At 36.7% G+C, this 16,480-nt stretch overlaps 1 protein-coding gene across 4 annotated transcripts in view; it reads left to right on the top strand.

Annotated features, from left to right (window-relative positions):
- bmpr1ba (bone morphogenetic protein receptor, type IBa) overlaps nt 1–16,480 on the top strand; it is a 55,936-nt gene that overhangs the window by 30,112 nt on the left and 9,344 nt on the right. For all 4 annotated transcript variants that reach the window (XM_079608296.1, XM_079608294.1, XM_079608295.1 and 1 more), the window contains 5 exons: nt 12,634–12,784; nt 12,857–12,956; nt 14,385–14,487; nt 14,715–14,811; nt 15,018–15,156. In XM_079608296.1, the coding sequence (XP_079464422.1) occupies nt 12,634–12,784; nt 12,857–12,956; nt 14,385–14,487; nt 14,715–14,811; nt 15,018–15,156 (590 nt within the window). The remainder of the gene's footprint in view (nt 1–12,633; nt 12,785–12,856; nt 12,957–14,384; nt 14,488–14,714; nt 14,812–15,017; nt 15,157–16,480) is intronic.

Here is a 16,480-nt window from a genome sequence, read left to right as displayed (position 1 = left end):
TTCAGTCTTGAGGTTGTGTGATTGTCTTCTCGGGACGTCTTCAGTCATCAGTCACACCTCTCTGAATCGCTCAATTTCGGTTTGGCTTGGAAAGAAGGCATGTCTCGCATCCCAGAGGAAAAACCCTTTCACCTTTTACTGCTCTGCCTGTCATCACCATTCCCATCACCTTCTCACCTCTTTCCCCGGGAGGTTTTGAGGTTTATTCTCTGATGGCTCTGATTAATAATGACCGTTATAGGTTTGTCTTTTTACTGTCAGTGACCACCTGTTGGATAAATGAAGTGTTTTAGGTTTAGTTTTACAGCATAGTCACTCTTGAAAGTTAATGTTCTGCATTAAGTTGCTCACGGAGACTATATCATCATGGGCCGTCCAGCTGCAGTTGGGTTGATGGCTGGAGTCCAGAAGATTGTGACGGACAGCCGGCAGATGCAGCGCCACACTGGATCTCTGGAGTGTGGGAAAGACCGAGGTGTTGAAGAGAGGAATAAAAAATAAAAAAAAGCTTGTTTGAAACGGCACAATACCGAGAAACTGAGATTTGCTTGCATGTAATTTTGTTAGTCACGTATTTTGATGCCAAGTGGGAACACAACACAGACTACAGAGTGAACAAAGTCGTACTGAAACATAGTGTAAAGGCCATGACACACCAAGCCAACGTAAAAGAACTAGCGACTGTGTTGTCGGCTGCGTTTTAGACAAATGTCTGCGCTTGAACACACCAAAAGGACTACAGGCGATTGATGTCTACATCAGGAGGTATCAGTATCTATATACCTCATTCAAAAAGGGAAACCAAAACTAGGCCTGCAGATACGAACCGAAAACCAAACAGTGCTTGCTTACCATTTTGATTAGCAGTCATGCTAATCACTTTCTGCTGAAGGCGGCTCATGTTATTATGAAAATATTTGCGCGTTGGAGTGCACGGGTAAGATGATGAACAGCCTTTGTCTGTGCCGTCTTGACTTCTTCGCTCGCTTTCATCACTTTCGCTTTTATTCTCGTGTGCTGACTCGTCTGCTGAGCTGAACAGCCAATCAGAGTACTCTCTCTCACCGATGGTGCCGACGCCAATGGACGGCAATTCAACAAGCTCAATCGATCAAAACACCTGCAGTATTTGAAACCTCACCGTTGGCCGATGACCGACCGTTGGCTTGGTACGCAAATAGGCTAACCGTAGACATGAATGCTTGGCTGTTACATTATGTCATGTCAATCAACCCTTCACTAATCTCTGCCCATGGTTACTGTTGCTAACGCAGACAAGCTTTACAGGTCCATATGAGTGAACTGGAGATTTCTGTGAAAGGCTTTTTTCTGCCAGTAACATGTTCTCATAAAGTGGCCAAAGCAGATTAGATATTATTCTTATGTGGGCTGGAATACATTGACATTGAAAAGCATTTTTCTCTGCTTTTTTTCTCCACTAAAATTGTAGTAACATGATGTAGTGAACAAATTGTAGTAACAACAGTAACATGATGAAAACTGCAGAGACTGAAAATCAATGGAGGTGAACGCTGCTTTCATCCATTCTGAGTTCCTTGTATAATTGACTATTATTATTGACTTGCATAATTTCTGTACAATTATGTTTAAAACTGTCAAGCCAGACATTGAAGATTTTAATATTTTATTAAGATATGATGCCATAAACTTTACAAATCCAGTAAGTATACTACCATTCAAAAGTTTGGGGTCAGTATGATTTTTTTGCTATTTTTAAGGAAGTCTCTTCTGCTCATTTTTGTGATAAACAATACAGTATTTTCTATTTTTCTATGTCCATTTGAATATATTTAAAAATGTAATTTATTCCTGTGATCAAAGCTGAATTTTCAGCATCATTGCTCAAGTCACATGACAGTGTCACATGATCCTTCAGAAATCATTCTAATACGATTTGCTGCTCAAGAAACATTTCTTATTATCAATGTTGAATGATGCTTTTTTTGTTCTAGATTCTTTGATGAATTGAAAGTTCAAGAGAACAGCATTTATTTAAAAGTCCACATGATATCAAAATTGACCATATTTACTTTGTTTGCCTAAATTGATTGTTTTGTGGTGAGAAATTCCTCCATGCAAGTCAATCCACACAAAAACATTTTTGGCTTCGTAATCTTTAATCAAAATCTGAAAAGCCCCTCCCCTCTGCATTGGAGGACCTTCCCTGATGACGGAGGTTTGACGGTTTTGGTGTCTGCTTAACACCCGTAACCACGCCCCTCCAACTGACAGTAGACAGGCTGAATGAAACGCCTACTTTTCTAGATCCAATCAGGTGCTAGTTGGAAATAAAGCCACGCCCACTATTTTTCCTCATTTAGTATTCCGTTTCTCTCGGAAATACGTCACAACACTGAGATAAAGTCGGTTGCAACTTTTGGTTCACGCGGACCTTAAAATTGAAATATTTTCTAACATAGTCTTTACTGTCTTTTTAAAAAATCAGTTTAAGACATCATTGCTAAATAAAATTATTGATTTCTTTAAAAACAAAACTTACTGACCCCAAACTTTTGAACATTAGAGTATATGTCGCAGAATCCTCAAAATGAGGAGTAATGAAGACAGCGACGACAAAGGGTTAACTGTGTTGTGGTCAGAGAGCTGAGAGTGTGTTTGCATTCACCTGCAGGAACTCATGAACTCATGATCTCGGAACGAGGCTCGAATCAGCCTCCGGTCTCTGTGTGATAACACACTTAATGGATTTTGAATGCTGCTCAGGTGTGTGTGTGTGTGTGTGTGTGTGTGTATGTGAGTCAGTCTGGAGCCTGAACTTTCTTGATTTATTAATGGCATTTTAATGATAGAGAACAGTGGTACTGCACAGAGTAACACTCAGAAGCAGCACTCAGTGTGTAGTCAGTCTGGAGCCTGTGCTGTAGTGTATTATTAGCGGAGGTTAATGATGATGAAGAGCAACACTCATGTTCACATTCAGACCTCTGGACTTTTTGTATTATTGTAGATTTTTGTACTCTAAAATGTATAATTATATTGTATAACTATTCATTTTAAAGATACGGGACATCCGTCCTAAGCAAACTGTTTTCCGGTAATCACAAATGACTGATTGGTCCAGCCTGACCAGCAGTGAGAAAAGTAACAGGTAACATGATAACAGCCGTTCTGCAGTTTGTACAGTAATTTATTTAATATTTAATATACTGTATATATAAAAATACACATTTGATGAAAGAAATTAAATATAAAACATACATTTAAAATTATTGATATATTTTTAGGCTCATCGTACCTGACTAGTTAAACTAATTGGTCCATTCTTTAGCTTTATACAGTATTTCAGTGATTCACAAAAAAAATGTTGTCAGCTTAACATAAAATATTTACTAGAAGTACCCCCTGAGATATGGATTTAATATTTTAAATAATTGAACAACACATTTGATGTTCGCGGTTCTCTAATGTCATTTAATGGTCACATGATGCGTTTATCTGCCTCCCATGTGACCAAATCTCAACTGCTTGATTGCTTGTATCTTTAAATGTAAACTATATTATTGCACAGCTCTAATCTGCAAAATGTGACTCTTAAGGCATGATGATATTAAGATATTATAAACATTATGGTCATGGTTTTTTGTAAAGTTGCTTTGAAACATTGTGTATTGTGAAAAGCGCTATATAAATAAATTTGACTTAGTTTAAATATTAGTGTTTACTTTATGTTGATTGTGTTTGTTTTACATTTTTTGTGTACATTTATTTGTATTAAAATATTGTTATATTTATTTATTTGATATTTTTTACGATTTAATTATTAGCTTTTCATCAACTCACAAACCCCAGTTTGGGAAACTGTTCTATTTCTCTGTTTCACACAAACCCAAGTGCATCATGGGAAGGAAGCAGCTGGATTTGGTATTTGAAGGTGTTGTGTGTCAGTCCATCTTAATGCCTTTATCTTCAGTCCTTTATAATCTGTCCTCTCTTTCATCCCTCTATCTTTAGTATTGACCCCGTCCATGGACACACCTGTTCCCACCTTTCATTTCTCGTTCCAGCGCCCCACCTGGACGACCAGCTGAGGGTTTACGTGCCTCCTTTTATTTCAGTTTGTGCTGAAAGCGACTGATGCAGTAATCATGAACAGATTTCACAACAGAAAGTGAGAAGTGTGGAGTTTAGCAGCAGTCAAAGCTTTTTCCTTGTCGAAATATTCGCTGTTAAAACTGAATATTTTGGGCAGGTGGCAGGACACATTGAAAGGCTTACCTACTTTTTTTCTGAAAATAATTTGAAGATGACTTTGAAGCTGTGAGACATTGTTTGAAGATTTTGATTTCTTGAGATCTTTAAGTTGGCTTAAGCAAAGAATGCATTTTGTATTCTGTCTGCACTATTTTATAATTGTTTTTCTGTATACACATGCATGTAAATTATGCTTTTTGGACATCTCAATTCAAAAGTTCTCATATTATATTGCACCAATTTCAGTTTTCAAATTTTGGACTGATCAGAAGCAACAATGTAATTTGTCTGCTACAATATCAGAGGAGATGTTAAAACATTTACCTATTATTTTACAGCTGGAAAGTAATTGTTATCGTGCCAGGTTGTTGCAAAGTTTGCTTAAAGGCAGGGTAGGCGATTTGTTCCAAAAACATTTGTTGTTATACTGGTTGAAAGTATCTTCATATCCTGATAGCAATCACTAAGATAAGTGGTCTAAATGTATTTATATGTGTATCGTCTGTGAAAGTCGTAGGACCATAAAATGTTCGTCCAATCATTGCATTCGGTGCGATTGAAGCGCTCTGAAGGGAGGGTGGGATCTCATGCTTTCAAAGCTAGCTTGCTATTGCTAGCCGCTCCGAAAATTGCCGACCCTACGATTAATATGAAACAGCTCTTCAGCACCCATAGCAGCTGACTATAACCTTCAACTAGGTACGTTTATATGTCAGGGACTATTTTTTTTAATGGTAAAATAAATAAATAAATTGTTTTAGTGTAAATGTATGCCCTTAATGCCCAAATGAATGTATTAATGGTTAAAGTGGTTACACTTATTCTGCCATGAGTCATGCCTAAAGGTGCAAAGGTCACATGAGCAAACTTTCAGTGAAAAAAATGCATATTGTCGATAGTGTGTCAATGCAAGAAGAACATCACACACAGAAGTCACGTTCGAACCAAACATCTTTGGTCAACGCGGAGACATTGAACCCGTTGTGTGGGGAAATCTCTAACCCTCATGCAAAATTCCCGATCATGTGGATTCTGATTAAAGTTACTCTATTTCGCCGGTGAAAATTCAACAAACAACGGTACATGTGTGACTGCAAGATATACAAGAACAGGTCCTGTGTGTGTATGCCCACTAAAGTCTTAGTCTGGTAGTAGTGAAAGATGCATTAGTGAAGTTTAAGAAACCCTTCTTTCTCTTTCTGTTTCCTTTTGTTTTTGCTCTCAGTTTTCACTATTGGCCTTTCTTGTTTCTCTCATGTCATTGAAATGGAAGTTTGAGTTTTCCTTCTGCTGTTTATTTGAAAGTGCTGTGTTTATTTTATATTTCATAGAGTGTGGCGGCTGCGGTGTGTGTGTGTGTGTGTGTGTGTCCGTCCGTATGAAGGGTTGCTGGAATGTTCAGGGTCAGGTGATTGAGTTTCAAGATGACCTTGTAAATTACATCTCGGCACAAATATACACAAAGCAATAGTTAGCACACAAACCTTCTGCACAGTCATCCCTCATGCTCACGGTGTGTTAATAGCAGCGTTCAGTGGGTGTTTGCTGGCTTAATATGGTGTCTGTGGGTGTTTAAATGAAGTTCTGTCAGCAACCTCTGGTGCCTGTGTGTGTGTGTGTGTGTGTCAGATAAAGACAATTGCAGTCTCATCATCACCCTACAGCAAACTTGTGTCATCTCAAGATTTGTAATCGCTTCTAGTAAGTTGAAATCAAGGTTATCACTGCCACACCAGCTAATTAATGTAGAACAGTCTGTTTTTACCAAGAGTCAGAATCACTTGGAGCTCCAGACGCCGTTTCATTCCAGATATGAGTGGAATTTTCTTTATTTACATAACAGACAGTTGCTGAACTCGCTTAGGAGCCATGGAGACAGACGGGTCTGAAACCAGGGGCGCATTTCAGACATCACCGAACGAGAGACACGGTCAGCCTGTTACGGTCGCAGAAGTGTGTTTCATGTATGTTCCAATTAGGAATGTGTTTATATACCAATACCGTTACAATGGAAGTCTGTGTAATCAAAATAAGAGTATCACATTTCTAAAACCTAACACACACACACATCCAGAAGTTCACCTGATTAGAAAAGTAGTCTCATCTTAAAATTTATTTTTAGACAACTGTAGAGCTTTATTTTTTCGAATACTTTTAAATATTATTAACATTTTATTTTATTTTTTCAAATATTTTTTCAAATAAGATTTCAAGTTAGTGTTTTAACCAAAATTGGAGCCTCACATTTCTAAAACTCCACACATTGGTATAAAATATGTAATACATAACCTGAAGTTTAACCACTTAAAAAAAGTAGTCTCAGCTCAAAATGGACTTTTTAGACAACTTTACAGCTCAAATAACTATTTAATTTTATTATATCACGAAATATTTCATTTTCGTGGTTTAATCAACATAGGGATGCACCGATATATCAGCCAGTATTCGTAAACATTGCGATTACCTCAGGAAAGTTATCCAATGTTCACAGTTTGTTAGTTAGCTATAAAAAAACAGTAAAGAAAAGCTTTTTTTTTTTACTGTTAATTATATACTGTATGTATGTTTGTATACATTTAAATAAAGTTTATTAAAACAAACTTATGTGCATAAATTTTAGTTTTTTAGTGTTATTATTGTATCTGAAAATAAAAAGCAGTTGAATATAATAGCTCTGTTGTTCATTTTAACCTCTAATATTATAACAATGTACCAAATGAGATGGTTCCCTGTATAGTTTTTATTAGTAAACTTCGATTAAGAAAATCAAACTATCGTTATCAGTATCAATATCGGCAGATATTCGGAATAATCGGTATCGAAGAAACTTGGTATCGGTGCACCGCATTTCTAAAACACAATTAAATCGATAAGAAAAAGTAGTCTCGGCTCAAAATGGCTTTTTTAGACAACTTTACAGCTCAAATAATTTTTTTTTTTTTATATATTTCCTGTTGGTGCTTTAACCAAAATAGGATTCTTCACATTTTTAAAACTCCACCCGTAGGAATTACATCAGTAACACAATCAAAAATACCTCAAGCTTTACATTTTTTTCTTTCAAGTGCTAGAGCAAGAATACATCTGCATTTCTGCCTTCAAACGCTCTGACCTGCTCGTCTGCTTTCCTTCCACTGTGAGTGCGTCCCTGCAGGCACGTTTCCCATTGGCTTTTGCAAACTGAGGGATGAGTCGACATTATTGTCTGTGGTAATCAACAGCATTCCCCAGATGCGCTATATAGACATCAGGCTCCTTTAAATCTTCATAATAGTGAACGTGGAGCGGGAAGCAGATTTCCGGAGCAGTCGGGCTTCTCTGACAGATTCGCAGTGATTATTCGGCTGTGTGAAGGAATGAAAAGTGTCTCTTTGTGTGTGAAAATCTCTGTCCTCAGGGGTTTTATTCAACCATCAGAGTGACAGAGAGAGAAAAAGAGATTTTGATTGAGTTCAGGCCCATTCAGACGGCCGGTCTCGCTTGACAAAGCCCAGCAGATAAAGACACAGTTGTAGCTCTCTTTTGTCTGCGCTTAATCTATTATCCTGTCTTATCTTTTCTTCTGCTCATTGCAGTTTCACTTTCTTGATCTTTTTCTTTTCACCCGTGTACGCTCATTATCTCCAGACCCCTGCGGGTTTGATTGATGGCTCTAGGTTTTGATTGACAGGTGTATAAGGCTTGACTGTGGCATACTGGTTTTGGTTAGGGTTAAAGGTCATACCTCTTTCTGGTGGAGCGTATGTGTGGATATGTTACTTCAAACACACATAATCACATGTGTGCCTTTCTGTGTAATTGGGGACACCCTGTTGACTTCTATTGTTAATGAATTCGGCTAATTAAAATGACGGTAGAATGTCCTAAAATACATCTAATCCCAAATAATGAAATCCAACTTTTTCCTTTTTAGATGTGAATTAAGACATTTGCAGTGTGAATGAAACCATTTTATTTTAAGGTGACGTAGTTACACATGTACTTGCTATAGTAAAGACAGTAAATTATGCATAATTTCAATTAACTAACTTTAAACCAAACCCTAACCGTAACTCTATAGTAAGTACATTTAGTTCATTAATATTACTCAGTACTTACCGGTATTTGAATAAGTACAATGTCTCTACTACGCCACCTTAAAATAGTGTAACCAACAATTTTACTTGCTTTTTTAATTTGATATTTTAATATTTAAAGACATATTTAGTCTCTTCATAAAGCATTTTTACTTATGATGTCCCAAACATCTTTTTTGTTTGTTAATTTTACTTTTTAAGATAAAAATAAGATAGCTTTTTTGAATACAATATATAGATATCAGATACATGTTAGGATATATATATAAAACATTTTGTTTATATTTATATATATATATATATTCTTTTTTTATATGTATATTTTTTATAAGATAACAAATCATTAACAGAATTGTGATTCTCTTATGTGACGTACATTTTTTTTTTACTTTTTTATGCAATTTTACTAATGTATTAAGAATATGTAGAAACTATAAACTCTTTTTTATAATAAAAACAAATCAATTATAAATTCTCAAACATAAAACCATTTCTTCTTTTTGTTAAAATGTTAATTTTATAATTTTCTGAATTTTTATATTCTATATCTTTCTGTTTAACATTTCTTGCATTTGTGAAGCGAAACACAAATACACTGTATTATTCGGTCAACACATACATTTAGCTGAACGGAATATGGAATATATTTCATATTTTTCTTTTAAAGGGGTGGTTGAGTATGATTTCACTGTTCTAACTTTAGTTAGTGTGTAATGTTGCTGTGTGAGCATAAACAACATCTGCAAAGTTACAATGCTCAAAGTTCAAAGCAAAGGAAGATATTTTCTTTTAAAGAAATCAGTTTTTTAAGGACTACAACAAACGGCTGGTAGAGACTACACGACATTCCTCCCGGGTTAGTGACATCACCAACCCTAGAATTTACATAAACCCGCCCCCTGAACACGATTTATAGATTATCATGACAGAATATGCTAATCAATGACTAGAAGATAACTACACATAAGCTGCATAAATTCATCAACTAACCATTCAGAAATGTTGTTGACTTCTTGAGTCTCTCCATCATTGTCTGACTTCGGTTTGAATATAAAAGGCTAAACGTTTTTGAAATTTCCAGTGCATGTGTGTGTGAGGTAAAAGGACAGGAGCTCTTGTAGCTCCGCCCCCTGTGCCACGAGAAGCAGCTCATTTGCATTTAAAGGGACAGACACAAAACGGTGTGTTTTTGCTCACCGTCAAAAAGGGACAACTTTAACATGTTATATAAAAATATCTGTGGGGTATTTTGAGCTAAACTTCACATACACACTCTGGGGACATCAGAGACTTATTTTACATCTTGTAAAAAAAAGGGCATTATACCACCGCTTTAACATTACATGTCTGTGTAAAACGTCATGCTTTTAATAAAATAAAGTATATAATATTGTGTCTGTCTGAGTATAATTGCTTTAAATGTCCTGTGTGTTTTCAGGAGTGTTTCAGTAGGGCTTGCACGACCACTCATTTTTACTAATTTACTAGTCATCCAGAAAAGTAGTCAGATAGTCTGTGTTTCGGTGTTTACATGATGTAAATGACTCAGCACAGCTCTGACAGCCAGATGGAGAGTGACGCGGGTGAGAAAGCAAGCGTTGCCAGATTCACGCCGCTTGCCTTGTTACGAACAGAGCCAAAAACAGCCGTGCCTCTAGTTTATTTCTGTCAGCCTCTCGGTTAGATAAAGGCTCTCAGAAGTTCAGACTGAAAGGATTTGAGTACGGAGTTAGAAGTAGTTGTGAAAAGAGTGTGAAATCAATAACTCTTCAAGCAAAGACCAAACAAACTAAAAGCTGGTTTGTGAGCGGAGCGCTCTCCGTTTAGCGGTTATAAATGAGCTGTTCTGTTTATACGTTACGTCTCGACTGTGTTTACGACTGTTTTCACAGGGCTTTCTTAACTATGCAAGCGAGGGCCAAATCCGTCTGCGTTTATGTGTGTGTGTGTGTGTGTGTGTTTCATGAAGTGTGCATGCGTATGTGAAATGAATGGATCAGACAGGGATGGGAGAAGATATTGAGCAGTGCATCAGACGTGCGGTGTGTGTGGGAAACCGTGTGTGTTTACGTCCCGGGGCCCTTACATCAACGAGTCTTCTACAGTCACAGGTCTGTGTAAGTGTGTCTGTACTTTGTAGGATTAAAGTTGTCCCTTAATGATGTGTGTTGGACACACTAGGATGCTTTTAGACACACACACAGACTAGCCTCCATTCTTTATCCGGACTAAAGCTGTGTGTTCGGGACTGTAATATAAGCAGTGCATTAGTGAGTTTAGACTAGTGATGGTTTGTAATAGAGAGAGTGAAAGACAGGAATAGTTTGTTGAAAGAGATTTTAACACACTAAATGTAACATAATGTACCGTCAGACGGTCATTATCGCAAAATAAACCCAGACAGGGTGAGCAACGCAACTGTTATGTAATATGACTGTACATTATGGATTTGAGTTTGATTGAATTTGATCTATTTTAAATATTTTATTATTCCAGGAAAAAATAGTGTATAGACTGTATATATAATTAATTTTAAAGTTTATATTTGTGCATGCACACTAATAAGTAGTGTCTGCTAAACTTTAGTTTCCACTTATCATGTTGACCAAACTTTGCATATAGTTTCTCAATTATGGTATGAAAGATATGAATTGGTTTGTTCATATTGTATTTTACTGCCTGATTTATTGTACAGTCTGTGTTTACAGATGAGCAAAAATGCCGTCCCAACCTCAATTTCTTACTGTATATAAACATGATTTTGTAGCAGAACTATACAAAAATATTTGACCACTGAATGCCACAATTGACCTAACTGAATCAAATGTTCCAGAGAGCCGTGAAATAAGCTATTTTATTTTATGTCTTGATGTCAAAATTATATACACCATCCCTCAGCACCCCCTCTCTCTTTAACAGTTCACAGATGTGCAGTTATTTTGACTGAAGGGTGTTTGGTCAGCTTCTATAAGCACCTTTGTGTGTGTGTGTGTGTGTGTGTGTGTGTGTGTGTGTGTGTGTGTGTGTGTGTGTGTGTGTGTGTGTGTGTGCTAGTTTCAGAGGGAGAAGAAAACACACACATCAACTTTACAGCCCTGTATTATAATTTTGTGTTACTTACTTTTCACCCAGAGTGATTTACCATGCACTAATTACAGCAGCAATAACCTGGGGTTAAGTGTCTCGCTCATGCACACAAAAGCTCAATTGTGCTCTCAGCAACGCTATTATAGTTTATAATATATAAATATATATATATATATATATATATATATATATATATATATATATATATATATATATATATATAATAAAATATATATATATATTGTGTGTGTTTTTATTATATTATTTACACTCTAAAAAATGCTGGGTTGTTTTAACCCAATTTTGGGTCAAATATGGACAAACCCAAACGTTGGATCAAAAATGCAATTTAAAAATGTAACCCAATTGCTGGGTTTGTCCATATTTGACCCCAAAAATTGGGTTAAAACAACCCAGCATTTTTTAGATTGTATTTAACACTTTGTTCTGCCAAAGTTATACCTTAAAACTAATAATTAATGATAATTTTTTATTTTATTGTTGTTATTTTTTGTTTGTTGAGGTAATAGAACTTAAATTTAATTTAAATGGTCCAATTATTATTATTTTTTTCCAGTTTTACATTACTTTGCCTACACTCAAAAAAATGCTGGGTTGTTTCAACCCAATTTTGGGTCAAATATGGATAAACCCAAATGTTGGGTTAAAAATGTAACTTAAAAATCTAACCTATCGGCTGGGTTTGTCCATATTTGACCCAAAATTAGGGTGTAATTAATCTATTTTTTCACCACAATTTTTTTAGTCTGGAATCTGCAATATATGAGATCTGGATCCTTTTAATCTGCCAGCACTTCTTGTATTCTGAAACCTCGACAACCACGAAGAATAAACAAACTCAAATAACTTCTTCATATCACTCCAAAACAAGTGTTAGACTGTCCAAACTTCATCTCCATCTTTTAGTTTTAATTTGTAAATGTCTCTGGGCCTTTTCTCCCTGCGAATATTTGAAGATGAAAGAGTGAGAATGATGTGATATTTGCAGCCATATTTCCCCAGGTGCCGTACATTTCATACTTCAAAGCTGTGTGTTTTGATCCTGAGAGTCTGGAAATCTGGAGTAATTATTCAGTTCGGTCTCTCATCACAGTTTTTTTCTCTCTGTAAACAGGAAGGAAGGAAATTAAGGACATTTTTGAGTTGGATAAAGTTTCTGACAGATGTCTTGCAAGGCAGATTAACTGACTTATTTCCAATTTCTGTTCATCTCCAGCTAATGTTCTGGACACCATGCTGCTGAGGAATTCTGGGAAGGTGGAAGAACATCGGGAGACAGGAAGTGATGCGTCGGCTCTACCTCAGCGCTTTCTGTGGTGTTACTGTTATCACCACTGCCCGGAGGACTCGACTAACAACACATGCAGGTATAAGGACACACACACCACCACACTCACACTCGTCCTGTACGCAGTATTACATGCGTGTGGTGTGTTCAGGACGGACGGGTTCTGCTTCACGATGGTGGAGGAAGAGGGTGGAGCGGCTGTGCTGACGTCAGGTTGTCTGGGTCTGGTCGGATCAGAGTTTCAGTGCCGAGTGAGTCATAAACTACTCTAATCTCCAAAATAAACGACTGAAGTGTTGGAGCATCAGTCCTCACGCACCGACGAAACAAAAGCCTTATATAACCAACAGTGAATTAAACGCCCACTTTACAAACTCATGTGTTGCTCCTCAAATGCCACAGTTCACCCAAAAATATTAATTCTGTCATTTATTCACCCTTGCCTCTTTATAACTCTTTATAATTCTGACCTTGTCTGTCACTATACAACTTCGCATCTTAAAATTAGCAAATAGTAAATCAAGAGTGGCAAGATTAGTTTTGACAACAATATTAATATTAAATATTAACATTGATAATGATCAGAAATGTTTCTTGAGCAGCAAATCATCATATAATGTCACTGACACTGAAGACTGGAGTAATGATGCTGAAAATTCAGCTTTGATCACAGGAATAAATTACATTTTACAATATATTACAATAGAAAACAGTTTACATTATAATAATATTTCACAATATTACTGTGTTTACTGTAATATTGATCAAATAAATGTAGCCTTGAGGAGCATAAGAGACTTAGTAGTTGTGTAGTGTTGTTTTTTTTCTGTGGTGGAAACAAGTTTCCATACTCATGATTTTCTTTCTTCCATGTAAAACTAATGAAGATATTCCAGCAGTTTAACAGCTGCTCTTTTCCATGTTATAAAAATTAATGGTTATTTTTACTTCCAAGCTCCAAAAATCACCATAGTAGTCTATAGTACATGTTTAGAGTGAACTATTCATTTATACTTCTCTTTATCATAACAAAATACAATCCAAAACTTAATACAACATAAAATACAAAACTGATTCTATTTACTTTCTAAAATATGCAAATCGTTTTATCGGGCAAAATTATATTAACCAATAATATCAGCGCTTATTTTCCCCCACACTGCAAAAAATGCTTTTTTTACTTAGTGTTTTTGTCTCGTTTCCAGTCCAAACATTTCTTAAATCAAGATGCATTTCTAAAGTAGTAAAATTACATAAGATATTAAGTCTTCTTTTCTGGGGAAATTAATAAAAATTAAGTGAGTTTTTCCTTAAAACAAGCAAAATTGTTTCTGTTTGAATTAAGATTATTTTTCTTTCCCCATTGGCAGACCATTTTGCTTTTTTTAAGCATCAACTCACTTAATTTTGATTAATTCCCCGGAAAAACAGGGCATAATATCTTATGTAATTTTACTCATCTAGTATATGCATCTTGATTTAAGTATTTTTAGATATTTGGACTGGAAACAAGACAAAAATATATGTATATTTTTTTTATTTTTTGCAGTGCACTCATTTCAAGTGTCACCCCTACAGTACATTATCTCATGCTGCATATTCTGTTTTATTGTGTGTGTTGCTGAGCCTAACATATCCTGATGTGTTAATATAACGTGTGTGTGTGTGTGTGTGTTTAGGACACAGGGAACTCTAAACAGCGGCGAGCACTAGAGTGCTGCACAGATCAGGACTACTGTAACAGAGACTTACACCCAACACTGCCTCCCCTACGAACACCCAGTGAGTACACACACACACACACGGACACACACACACACACACACACACACACACACACACACACACACACACACACACACACTCTCACCTGTGCTGTGACGTACAGAGACGGCTCTGATTTCACTCAGCTGTGTGTGAAGATGCAAGAGTTGCTTATTCAAAATTTGGTCTCTTCTCTCTTGGACATGTAATAATACTTGTGTGTGTGTGTGTGTGTGTGTGTGCAGGTTATGTAGTTGGAGATATTCATCACATCGCTCTGCTCATCTCAGTGACCGTCTGCAGCTTCATCCTCACCTTCGTCATCATCTTCTGTTACTTCAGGTGTGTAAGTGACCACACAGACACTTGTTCTTAAGCCAATCTAATTGAAATGGCTATAAACCAAAGCTTACAGACTAATCGTGACTTAATCTGACAGATTATTTTAACATTACTTTAAGAAGCTGTTTTTATCATGGAGACCTCAGGCTAAATCTCCATGCTGTCTTTGTGTGGAGTTTGGTTAAGTCGTGTGTGTGGTGTTCCAGGTACAAGCGTCATGAGTTGGCCCCGCGCTACAGCCTTGGCCTGCATCCTGACGAAACTCTCATTCCTCCCGGAGAATCCCTGCGGGATCTCATAGAGCAGTCCCAGAGCTCCGGCTCAGGGTCAGGACTCCCCCTGCTGGTGAGAATCACACACAGCACACACTCACACAAGACATGAAATCAACATCCACATAGGGCCCAATGAAATGCACATAGAATACAGTCATAACAATGGAATTTACTGTATAACATGGAATGTTATGGAATTTGGTAAATTGGCTAAATTGGCTGTACACTTGTGATATGGACTAGTGTCTGTACATATTAAACTGCAGAATGATTGCTATTTAAATATGAAGGGCCCTGTTTTAACGATCTGAAACTCAAGTATCAATTCAAACGCAAAACGCAAGTCATTTAAAGTAATCTAAAATGTGTTGGTCTGAAGTAGCTTCATTACTCATAGGTGTGGTTTGGGCGTAACGTGAAATAAACCAATCAGAGCGTCCTCTCACATTCCCTTTAAGAGCAGGCGCGCTTGTTCTCATCGCTATTATAACGGCGGGTTTGCCAGCGCACGCCAGGAGCGATTCACAGCCGAGGAGACGACGTTCTCGTCAGGGCCATAAAACACAGAGAAGTGACATTGGGGATGATGGGAGAAACCCATCCAAATTAGCTTCGGTTAAACAGGCATATAATAATTTGGGTAAACGTGTAAGCTAGATAATTTTTTTCACATCTTCATGAACACAACAATAATTTCCCTCGTGTGTTACAGTTTTTCTCAGTCGCTTTGGTGCATTTCTCACATCACTATTTACATTTGCACAACAGTTAATGCAGTTCTCAAAACAATTAGTACAAACTGCAAAACCTAGTTGATAACCTGCAAAAGCGTGTCACTTGCTCAAAATGGATCGCTCATTCCTCAAAAGCAAGTACTCATGTCAATGAAAGTGTCAGTGTCATCAAGATGAAAAGTCTTGACACCATTGTTTATGAACAAGATAGTCAAATGGCTTTGTCATGTTTTCATTATGACAGTTCACTCTGTAAATGTTTTCCAATGCAAAAAAGTCAGATATTGTTGACACTACCTGAAAATGCTCAAGACAGCATTATATACTATTTGCACAGCCATTTGAAAAATACAGTAAAGTTACACATTACTGTATTTAGTGAGGTAACTGAGTACAAGACACTGAATGTTTCACATTTTTACTGCATATGCTCTTTGCAATTCTAATTTGTTCACAGCATTGTGCAAAAGAAAAAATACACCCTTATTTACAACAAACATAAACTCCCTTTGGGTAGAGCTGTGCACAACTGTAAACAATATTGCAGTACATATTGGAACTGAACATACATAGTATTGTAATCATTCATGCACATCCAGACGTTCCTCTCTGTCTGGCCACATAATTTCATCATCACAGCGAATATCATCTTTTGCAATG

This window comes from Phoxinus phoxinus (genome assembly GCF_949152265.1).
Source record: "Phoxinus phoxinus genome assembly, chromosome: 3".
In the NCBI taxonomy this organism is placed as follows: Eukaryota; Metazoa; Chordata; class Actinopteri; order Cypriniformes; family Leuciscidae; genus Phoxinus; species Phoxinus phoxinus.
The sequence above is the reverse complement of the archived record's forward strand: the minus strand, read 5'-3'. Positions and strand labels throughout refer to the sequence as shown.